This window comes from Varroa jacobsoni, unplaced genomic scaffold (genome assembly GCF_002532875.2).
Source record: "Varroa jacobsoni isolate VJ856 unplaced genomic scaffold, vjacob_1.0 scaffold_899, whole genome shotgun sequence".
Taxonomy (NCBI): Eukaryota; Metazoa; Arthropoda; class Arachnida; order Mesostigmata; family Varroidae; genus Varroa; species Varroa jacobsoni.
The window spans coordinates 23273-35198 of record NW_019213801.1 but is presented as its reverse complement, the minus strand read 5'-3'; the positions used below and the strand labels follow the sequence as shown (position 1 = coordinate 35198).

Here is an 11926-nt window from a genome sequence, read left to right as displayed (position 1 = left end):
ACTGCCGCGATGCATACAGTTTTTTCTATATAATTTTGTAGTCTTTTTTTTTTATATCTATTTTGCGCATCTAGGCGTTTTCTCAGGAAACTGAAAATTCAACTAATCGCTCCTAATTGTGTCACTACTTGTTAATGAAGGAAACTCTAAAAATTAGTGGTAAATCAAGGCTAAAAAATACATATATAATTTATATATTTTAAGGACATTTTAGCTATTTGAACAGAAATTCCGTAGGTTTATTTGATTAAAAAAATAGACTTAATTGCGATTGTTCCGTGTCATGCCTAGTTTTTTGCATTTCTTATAAGACCCTGCCGATTCCAAGGAATATTTAGAGTATGAAAGGAGCCGAGATATACAGGACATCTTACCCAAATAGTTTTGTCGGAAACAAAAAATATAACGCGATGTCTACAGTGGGATTTATCTTGTCGGTTAAATACGTTTCTCTAAGTTCGTCCACGAGTGTATAATATTGTATACATATAATGGAAGAAAAAAGGTAGCTATTTAGAATACATAATAGTTACATATTGGTGCCCACAAGCAAATTTTTCTGTGGCTGCATTAGAGTATTTCCCTCGAGATTTGCTCGGTGCATATTCATTTTCATAACTACGAGCGGTCCGCACCCTCAAGGATTTATTAGGCCATTTGCTTAGAGGTATGTGGCTCCTAGTAACCACAGTGGTATCTTTACCGTCAAGAGGTCAAAGCCACTATTTTTTCCGCATCATACACAGAATCAAAGTTCCTCCTTACTACTAGCGTAAAAAATTTCGTCCAAATTAGAAATTAGGCAGGACGATGCCGGTAGTGTGCCGCACTGATTAAAAATTTGTTTGGGCTTACCATGAACGCTATTTATCTTCGCTTGGATGAGAGACTAGCAGGTAGAATGCACCTCGAGGCTAGTTTTCCCAGTTACTTTAAATCTCCCGCCTGCACTTCGACGACCCCAAGTAGACTTGAAAACCAAGCAAGCAGTCTTTATACTTAAGTGAAGACAGTAAAATTTAATGATACTTAGTAGTTAACAAAACGCTTATAATAGGATCGAACGAAGGGCGCATGACCCCAAACAAATATGTTTAGTTTTGATAAGTCGGTAATTTTATTAGCTTATATAACGACTGGACACTACTGTAGCATCCTTGTCTTCTGAGCGTACCTGTCTTACATTTCGTATACTTTAATTATACATTATTTATAGATTACATGATTTTTTAATAGTTTTTTAATAGAAGTGCATATATTATATGGGTTATCCAAGATTCGAAATAGACATCGGTGCATTAATGTTCTAAAATAATCACATATACAAAGATTCAGTAACTAGTTAGTCGGAGCGGCGTCATTTAACGTGTTCGACTCATTTTCAACCTGTTCTTATAGCTTGAACTGATGTTTAGAAAGTCTGGCGGTGTGCGAACGATGCGAAATTTCAGTGTTCAGTTCCTTCTGCCTACTAGATCAGAATAAATGTCAACACCATTTTCGCGGATGTAAGCTATCATCCCTTTACGAAATATTATATAGGGACGATACATACACATCGATCATTACTAGAATGGAGCATGTGGATCACACAAAACATTTACTTAAAATTTAACATGTTTGTGATTTTTAAGAGGCAACGTCTCATTTATCTTAAGCTGCAGTTATCATTGAAACGTGATAAGTAATTAGGTAAAAAAAAGGATAGCAACATGGATTCAGTCTACTTGTATTTAGTGCTTAGAATCGTTCGTCTGTTAAGCCTGTTTGGCAAACCCCTTCGATCCTACGGGCTTGATTGCTGTATACAACAAATACACTAACATATTAGTTATATTATCTGCATACGACAAATACACTAGCATATTAATTATACTATACCATAATATTAATTATAAGGCAAACATGTCGATAAAAGGTTTTCGTTTTTACCCACATGCAGCTGGCTATAAACCTTAGGACTACTAACGTCGTCGTTTTGTAGAGAAAGAAAACTGCATCTGATTTGCGAGCATTGCTTGGGAGCCAATAATCGTTATGCCCCACTGGCTGAAGCGAGAGCCATTAGAAACGAAAGTCAGGGATTCATTTTGAGTAACTACTGTTTTCATACATTCGGTCGATTTCCTTCTGATAATGTTCTTGAATTTGCTTGCGGCGTAGTTTGAAGGCAGCCGTTACCAGCCCGCTATCCGGGGTCCATTCTTCGGCGCACAAAGTCAGTTTTTTTGGAATCTCGACCGTTTTGAATCTGCGCCTCCGCAGCTGTGCCTCGAAATTAACGAGTAGATATTGGACAATCGCAGGGTCCTAATGATATTACGATAAACGACCAGTATAAAGAGCAGAAAGACAGTATTATTTATGTATACCAGAGACTGCTAACAAATGTAAGGTGGCCTTATGTGAATTGTGCTAATATACGTTTAATGGACACACCTTTAAGCTTAATGCATCTGCTTTCTGATCTTTAAGGTAGGTTTATGAGGAATTTCAGGATATCTTTATCTCAATAAAATGGATCATTAACGTAGTTGGCTTCTTCGCGACGTTAGGTCACTGCTTGGAAGATGTATTGGCATTTGTGTCCACATAGATTAAGCTGTGATCTGTTTTTTCTACTGGATTACGAACTAGCCAAGAATACAAAGACGTTTTGCACAAAGTAAGTATTAATATTAAGCCATTCACTTGGCCATAAGTTTTGAAAAGCTTTCGGACTTCCGCTGAAAATTCACAATACCATGTTGTGCAGCCAAAGCTTTGTTATAGAGTCCAGAGCCGGAAGTTGTGAGCCACTCAAAACCGAAGATCAGCCAGGAAAAACCTTCTTTTTCAAAAGCAACAGTGCGGATTTTTGCTTATCTAGAGTAAAGCTTCTATACATTGCTCAATTCTTTTACTTGTATTCGGATGCCCAATTTGTGGTTCATATCTGCTTGAAGATTTTCCCATTTATCATTGTCCCGTAAGTTAGTGTACGTTACGAAATAAGGATTTACCTTGCAAAGTTCTTTATTGTCCTTGGTGGGGTCTACTCCAACGCTGCAGGCAAGCGCCTTTAGGTTCTTTTCATTAACCTGCACCAGGGCGACTATATAATCTTGGAAGCTGTCAGCACAGACGCAAACCTGCTCCACGAAGTGATTCGTTTTCATCTCCGTCTCAATCTTGCCAAGTGGTATATATCTAAAAATGTTTAAAAGAATAGTTTTTATCATTTAATTTATTGAATATATCTATATATTATAAACAACTATGAATATATTATAAAACGATATTAAAGAATCGTATTTAGCTAAACTTACTCTCCATTTTTGAGTTTCACAAGATCTTTTTTTCTGTCGATAATCTTGAAAGTACCCAAGTTTGTAACTTCGCCTATATCACCTGTGCGGAACCACCTCACGCCATCCTGTAATTAATCGTATCTTATTAGCGAGCTGGGCTAAAATGGTCTCTTGTGGAGCCCATATTTCCAATGTTTATTCTTGCTTAGAGAACGTTTGCTATATTTTGCATTCGAGTAAGGTTTTAAATTTTGATCCTACGAATGAGTCTGAATGCCAAAAGCACGAACCCATACATTTAGTCTGCATTATTTAAATGAGTACTCAGGGTTTAATAGGTAATCTGCAGTGAACGTTTACAGACTTATTTGCTGCAAGCTGGTGCGTATTCGAGTCGATGAAATATCTTAATTATGGGGCCAAATGTAGGTAAATTAGCGTAGTAACAATCATATAAAATAAATTGCTTCAGCTATTATTAGTTGAGCTCGCACAGAAACGAGTATGTTAGTGTATACCCATTTTATGGCACTGGTCGACAGTGCCTTTTACACCGCGCAAAGGATGAAACGCTTTTCGTTTCGGGTGCCCAAACTACAGTATCCAGAGTCAACAGTAGCAAAAAGTAATCGTGGATACTGACGACCCCACAGGGTCGTTGTAACGAGAATCGCCACTGCCAATGGCCGGCAGTTAATAAAATTTGATTACGTTGTGTTTCTATGATTATCTTTCAGAATGACATCAGCATATCGCGACTGTGCCGCACCTCTTCGAAGAAACACTCCTTGGTAAGTTGCGAATTTTTGTAATAGCCTGCCGCAACCATTTCGCCGCCGACAACAATCTCCCCTTGATTACACGTGACCAAGTATTTTCCTTCCGTCCAATCTTCCAGCCGAACCAGGGCACCATTTACGGGTGCACCAACGCTTCCTGTTGATTTGTCATTCAACTCCATACATGTGGCTGCAGCACATGTCTCCGTCAAGCCGTAACCCTGCACACGAACGAAGGCAGGCATATTATCGATAACGGTTTTTTCGGAAGCTCAAAAGCTTCTTAATACTCCCTTCTATTGTGTGGGCTAATGCATTCGGTGGTTCTTCCTAATGGGCACGCCAGATAACCTAGGTTTAGAAGTGGACGTAGACACAGGATGCGTGTTCTGTTGCAAGCGGCCAATTGCCTGAAGCTATGCATTAACTAAGGCGGTACCGAGAAGTAGAACTTGCAAAATTTATTTGAAAGCCGCCCGGCAACGTTGATGGCGTGGGTGGGTGCATCATCTACAACTTACCCAAAGAAATGCACTCTTTAATCATAAATTGGTTCAAATCAAGATGTCAAATATCTACTGAATTATAGTATATGTAAGTTTTTTGCTCCTTGAATGATAATACTTGTATAAGGTAGCATCCCAGTGCAGCCCTGATAAAATCTTGGGTTTCAGGCGATAGTGGTGCTGAGCCCGTGGCTATCATTCGGATGCGGCCTCCTACCACGGAGCGGATTTCGCTGAAGACGTCTTTGTCGTACACGGTTGAGTTCTTCGTTGGGCACACAAACACAAGGTGATTATTAAATTGCGCATGCATAATGCAATCGATATTAAAGCTCGTGTCGATGTTATTCACTCCACAAGGAGTTGACGGTAATCGTTAATTTGATTATTATATTTTAATAATTAGTTAATTATAGTACACGTGATGCTCTACAACGTTGAACAACTTTAATTTTTTATTGCTTATTGGTTATATTCTATGTGCACGCTACATTTTTCGCGCGTTTTCTCACGACTCTGGTGTATGACCATCGTTACTTGTGTGATAAAAAATAAATAACAAATCATAATAATAATTATTGTTATTAATAGCATAGTTTGTTCGACAAATATGGGTTATGGAATGTTACCTACCTGCCCAGCTTTAAATCTTCGAACAGAGTCCTCGACAGCGAGCTCTAGTACCCTCAGCGCAGTTGATCCTTTGGCAGCCGCTTTTTCAAGAATCGATTTTTTCACTCGATCTAACACAAGTGGAACACACGCCATGATTGTCGGCTGCAGTAGAGTACAGTCGCCCTATTCGGAGGAACAAAGGCAACGTGATTATATACATAGTAAATTGCAACTTTGTTTATTTAGAGACTTTTATGCAATACAAGATAACGATCACGGTTAGCCATGTTGCATCTGCACATGTTATGTCATCAAATCAGCTTTTCGCACAGATATTTCATATAAATACAGATAAATTGTGTATCAATTATTGAATCATTATATAACAGTAAATCCCTAAGCCAAGTGAAATGTGATCAAATATCCAACAAACAAAGGTATCTAGGGAACTCCTGCCTCAAGGCGAGCTAACCTGAAAAACCACATGTATGGGGAATCATTTACAGATAGATTCATAGCTATAAATTCAGTTTGGCTACGAACTGTTTGAATTGATTTTTTCGTATGTGATGTAACCACGTGTTCCCACCTTGGTTCCGGCCAGGAGGCCAGTTGAAGAGTCCGTAAGCGTAACAGGAGATGAATAGCCAATTCTTACGCCGTACAAAATCGCGATTATTTCACAGTTCAGCTCAAAGACATGCGCTAGGGGCAGATATGCAATATAGCTGTCACTTTCTTGCTTGACCTATATTTGGCAAAACCAGGATGAAGATCGTTTCGGTAACTCGATTTTCGTTAGTGACAAACAAAAACTATGCGGTGAAATAGCACAAACGTAAAGGTTCTGCCGACCGACGCTATTCCTAGGTATTAAAGCGAATCGCTCGGCATTATTAATTTACATAAGAAGAAAAAATATTTGACAAAAGCTGAGTTAAATTAAGATATATGGATGCGCTACTTTACTGACGAAGGTATGTCGTGTGCGCTCTCTACGATATACATATCGTTATAGGAAACGTTATTTTCTTGCACTATGCCAACACCTCACTACGAAGCAGTGATAAAATATTATAGAATATATTCTTCCGCCAGGGTTACGTGGGTTATATGAGATGGGATTTTCTCCGGCGTCCTGTGCGCTAAGCATAGAACTTTGTTACTTACCATCTCTATTCGATTATTTTTTCAAATACGTCTGTAAGATAGGCTCGTTCAGTCGAAAAATTCCTGTGCAGAGAGCCGTCTCACCTTGAGCTTTTCGAACACATCGCAGAGTCCCCGAGCTGCTGCAAGCATATTTCTGTGGGTCAAAATAACAGCCTTAGGCAAACCCGTCGACCCAGACGTGTACATTAGAATAGCTGTGTCATCTGGAGTAGGTGGGACTTCTTCAAATTCACCCTGCATCACAACGTAAATACAAAAAGACACTGTTCAAGTTCATATAGACGCAAGTTTTGATTACGTTGGCCGTCCAGAGATGTGTATTCCAACAAAGAACAATCGACAGTCAACATTTGCCTGATACTAGTTGAATATTCTCCATAACAACTCAAGCACAGGCTTGTTGTTCGAGTCGATATCGTAAACAGTGCGATCAGGTTTAACAATAGCCAAGAGCAACTGAGTATTTGTCGGGCGCATTTACGCTAGTTCACACAAGCCCTATGTAAGATAATCAAACGAGTAAGACCAAATAATAGGCTTCGTCGAGCAGATTGATGCAATATGAATACTTTTTACTCACTTTAGCACCTTTGGCAATGCGCTCCAATTCAGAAAGACTAAGAAGTGTTTTTCCCTTCATAGGCGTCGGCTTGGGGGCAATCTCTTTTTCCATATAGATGATGTGTTGAAGCTGCAGCAGCGTAGCCAACGACTAGAAAAAAACAATTGTGCCATTTGGACGAATACTTTGGCAGGAAAACTACATTAAATGAGCTCGTCAGACGCTAAGAAGTTGCTCGCTTGCAATTGAACATTTTAGCAAAGTAATGTAACAAAGGTAGTGTAATTAAGTAAACCTAAGGAAGTTCAATACACTATGGGTTACGACCATAAGCGCTGAATTTTAACCAAACTACGAAATCTCATTGTAAACGTTGTCCCGTCCGGCGGAATATTCCGTCCCGTAACAAGATCAACAACAAACAACATCTCAAATTCTATTCATTGGAATTATATATAATATATTGGTCGATCTAGCTAACTAATACAAATAGACACTGTATACAGGTTAACAACAACCTGTTGTTGTTGTTTTTTCGCATTAGATTAGATTTTGCATTTACGTTACCTTGTGAAACTTGTCAAGTAGCTCACGACTGGTAATCATTACGGTTGCTTCGGTCTCCTGTATGCCTAAAGCGTTTAGAGTAAATCATTAAATTTTCATATTAACATTCCGTTCATTGCAAGCGACGCGTATTTATCGAAGCAAGTTTGTCAGAATTGTTGTCTTCGTTTGGAAGAGACTGTCGAAGTGTCAGAACGAGCTACTTACGGAAAGAATAGCCAAGGACTTGTAGGAGGACCAAGGACAATGCAAGTCTCAGCGCACAATGTTATCTGTTTTTGACATCCAAACTGGCTAGTAATGCTACAGACTCTGTTCTCTTCATTGCATACATATGCAGCTTTTGCATGGCTGGCTTAATAATAAAGGCTGTTATTAATGTGGCTGCTAAATGGCAAACTAGGCGATTGACCGATGTTGCTGTTTATTATTTTCTAGCATAAACAGGTAACAAGCTGCGGCGAGACGCACTTAGATTTCGTCTAAATAGGACCACAAGTAAATAAGGACCAGAAAAAGAACAATGCTTACCATGATGTATGCCGTTTTCGCTCAGCATGCTATACAATGTTACAATAGGCATGTTTTGCCTGAGAAGCGCTTGGGCCATAGCCATCCATTCCCATCGGGTGTCCGCAAACAAGATAACATTTTCCCGAGGTTTAACGCCAATAGCTCTAAGGCCTTTCCCGTATAAATCCACTTGAGCGTCAACGTTATTATAGGTAAGAAAATTGTACTGGGAAAGTCTCACCTATTAGAGAGGGTACGTTTTTAGTAATGATGCAACTGTCATTTAAAAATGAGCCAGGCCGAAGTTTAGCATGATGGAAGTTACATGCACACGAGAGGGACAACGAACAGTCATTAGGAACATGCGTACGTTTTTTAGATTTACACATATCCGTAAATAAAACTACTGGCCGTGCCTCTCTGAAAGAGTGATTAGTCTGTTCTTCAGGCATGCTAGGACACTTTGCATACACGCGTTTTGAATGACGAGCAGCTCAATAGCACCTATTGCCATCGCCTCGGAGATGACAGATGGTAACGTGGTCGTTTATTACTCTCAAGCGGACAGGGCTTATACACAGGCCCATACTGCAGGAAATGAAAAAAATATAAGGGTGGATTGCTTACACTAAAAAATGGACCTTAAATAGTTATATATACTCACGACGGGGATGGCAATGCCACGTACCAGCCACGTACCTTTTTGAAGACTTTACCATCGCTTTGTACTTCTTCCTGGGTTTCAATAATATCTCTAACGCCGAGACAGGGTTTCGTTCCATACATGGCAACAGCCTCCTTAAACACCTGAAAGATGAAGACTTTGCCGGTTGGATTTTGATCAAAAATTAGCTGCAAGCCGAATGGCTGAGATTCGTACATTGTATAAATTATATTTTCTATGACTGAAACGTTAGAATTTCAACGTGAGTGCTTTCTGTCTTAATCAATGTCTTCTTCTTTAGCCAACATTGCAAGGCGCTCTGCTTTGATCAGTAAATAGAAATAGTGATAACCACGCTTTAACTGAATACGACAAAAACCTTGTTGTATTTGTACTTTTTGAACCGGCATTTTTCTTCAACGTTGTGTTAACTTCTGTATTTAGATAATCATTATCGACAGCTTTCGTTGTCTCTAGACAAGGTAATTGTCATGCTTACATTTGCCTTGGCTGCCTTTCTCGTTAAATAAATAAAATAAAACAATCGACAAACCTGCGCCATTGATAGCGACTTGTCTAACTTGTCAAACGGCCGTTCGTTTTTTTTGTCAAATCTAAGAGCCTTCAGGTAGCCCGACTTCACGTATGGCGAGTACATGCTCACGTTTACACGCTCTGCGTACGAAACTGGTTTACTGAAAGGTTTACGTGTTGAACGTTAGATCAGGATTGGAAATGGTACAAGTTGTAAGGACTTACCGTGTTACGTTCAACTGGAATGATATTCGGATAGGTAAATATCGAAGTGCTTATTCATTCAAATCAACAACAACATGGAAGAAAAACCCCATCGAGATCAAATGATCTAGACTGTACGTCATTTACAAATGTTGCATTTGCCTCGGCCCTGAAAAGGTACCCGTTTCAATCAGTTTTAAGTTAATAGTTAAAATTATTGCCTATTGTTCTAGACAGGTTCTGCCGAAAAAGGATAACATACTCATCACTTTCTAAAGGCTTTCGAAATGCGTTTTTGAAACGAAAGTATCCTAGAGCTGTATGAGCGATAGCGTCCGTCAACCTAGATTCCTTCCGCTTAGCATCCATCTTTGCACGTCAACGGTACACGGCCTCTCGAAGCAAGCAAATGCCTGGCTGTGACTAATATCCGAATGACGTAGCAGCGACAAAACTGAAAAATATGAAACCAACAGCTTTTTGTGAATAGGCTTGGGCAGCATTCCAGTGTAAGATCGTGTTTAAAGGACCTGGGCTCGCATAGCATTTTGAATGGGCTTTATATATTCAAATGTATTAATACACACAATACAAACAATGACGATTGCCTTTGCACTTACAAATTAGCAATGCCCTTTTTTTTTGTTAAACAAAATTTATCTTATCGATTAATCGGTAGTTTTTAATATGCCCATGGGCAAGTTTCACTGCATACACAACAACGAACGCAACGATAGAAGCTGTGATCGCTGACAAAGCTAACGACATCAAGTTCACTTCAACGAATATTGTTAGCATTTTCTGCTAGCGTATTTTCAATGTCTAATGATGTTTGGTATCGTACAGATATTCTGTAGTACCTAATAAACTGATTCTACCAATCATCCCGCCTTTGACGCTTTCAAACAAACGGTCCTACTATATATATATATATATTTTTTTTTTGTGAAAAGAGTTCAATATTATGGTCATAAAATATCTTTTTAAATAATATTTCTCCTTAGGAAAGTCCTATGAAGACAAATATTAATGACGCTGATTTTATAAAAAGATAAGTTTTTTTTTTTTTTATTATTAGGCAGTAGATAAGGAACTAAAATAAGGAACCTAAGAATGAACTATGTACATATATGTAGTAGAATAGTGTTACCTTTTATTATAAAACTCAGCTTAACTACTGGGCAGACTAAGAGTGACCGGTAGTCAATCATCTCAGTATTCGATATTCAGTGCTATGTAGAAATTAGACCATGGATAACTCTAAGCTAAAAAAAACTGTCTGCTAGTTCGCGCCGCGTAACAGCAGCAGTTCGTTACATTAACAGTATCATCAACACCACACACACAATGATATTCAGGTCAGCACGATATATAGTGTACATGTTTTGTAAGACCCGAATTAAACATTGTCCTCACCCGAAGCTCCGATGTTGAAAATACCAGCTTGACACACGCAACACAACTGAGAAGCCCCAATTCTAGTAACCCCGGTTCTACTTAAATAAAGAAATGTATCTCAGCAAGCGTCAACTGTACTGATACCGACAAAAATATGTCATTTTTTTACCAATACGTTCACTGTCGCCTATATGAAGTGTCAGTTTTAAAGAACGATAACGAACAAACGAACCAAAAAGGGCTCAGTGGTCAACAATATCCTCTACTGTGCGATAATTGATAGTAATGATGCTAATCAACGATTCTTCTAAGTCGCAAATAAGTAAGTAGGATGAAAAACCCTTTTTTCAGGTTAGCACGTGCCAGCCATTGCTAACTGGTGCCACAACTTGCACTATTATAAAGTAAAACTTTTGCAGCTTCTTTGCTAGATGGAGCGGTTTTGTGGATTAATTACGAGCAGAATATTAAATGTAAGAACCTCTGCTTTTGCGTAGATCCTAGACTTGTCCTATGATTCTGTGTTGTAACGAGCCGATGATGAGCCAGCAAAGCCGTCTACACATCCCTCAAATCTTAAAATGGGCACGCGTTTTTTTATCAGCATACCACTTTTATTGATGTACGCCCATTGCCAAATAACAAACGAATCATTCTACTTCGATTTGATTACTTCGTGGCCCGGACTACACGTAACCCATTCGCAACTGCTAGAAGTTGCTTTGTCGTCACAAAATGCAACAACAGTGCACCAGCGTATCCCTTATTGCGCTATTACTGCACATGGAGGGCGTCTCATCAGATCCACAAACGCACGAGATAACACCGCTCACGAGTCTATTCATGCAGAAAAAGCTTTATAGAACTTTGCTCTAAAACTTTGCTTTCGGTGTAAAGTAACGAGCCCAAGATCTATTCGATTCGAAGTATACGAAACCTAACGAAACTTACTTTTCGGCTCAGGCAGCCGGGCTGGTATAACTTTCAGCGCGCTGCGTACCACGCAACCCTGAGCAGTACTGAACACGCCACACCGCAGAACAGAGAATGTATAAGTACTACCGCTCGTACGTACAATAGCGTTACCGACAAAGGAAATTCACGCATACAAATGAATAATC

The 11926-nt window shown here is 39.1% G+C and overlaps 1 protein-coding gene across 1 annotated transcript; it reads right to left on the bottom strand.

The window, feature by feature from the left end:
• Positions 1-992: 992 nt before the first annotated feature.
• Positions 993-11864, bottom strand: LOC111264795 (long-chain-fatty-acid--CoA ligase 4). Its single transcript, XM_022840961.2, has 15 exons — positions 11757-11864; positions 9670-9861; positions 9223-9364; positions 8705-8812; positions 8024-8246; positions 7493-7557; positions 6944-7075; positions 6445-6597; positions 5780-5938; positions 5209-5373; positions 4694-4840; positions 4060-4290; positions 3309-3415; positions 3003-3189; positions 993-2310 (listed from the first exon to the last, which is right to left on the bottom strand). The coding sequence occupies exons 2-15, from the start codon at positions 9774-9776 to the stop codon at positions 2086-2088; spliced, it is 2151 nt and encodes a 716-aa protein (XP_022696696.1). The 5' UTR covers positions 9777-9861; positions 11757-11864; the 3' UTR covers positions 993-2085.
• Between the last annotated feature and the right edge of the window lie 62 nt (positions 11865-11926).

What these genes read in the sequence shown, in the direction of transcription:
- LOC111264795 (XM_022840961.2), bottom strand. Translation starts at nt 9,776, where the DNA reads ATGGATGCTAAGCGGAAGGAATCTAGGTTGACGGACGCTATCGCTCAT. An exon ending in AAGCCTTTAGAAAGTGATGA is followed by an intron (nt 9,365 to 9,669) that starts GTATGTTATCCT and finishes TAAACCTTTCAG; the next exon opens with TAAACCAGTTTCGTACGCAG. An exon ending in GCCTCCTGGCCGGAACCAAG is followed by an intron (nt 5,374 to 5,779) that starts GTGGGAACACGT and finishes TCCTCCGAATAG; the next exon opens with GGCGACTGTACTCTACTGCA.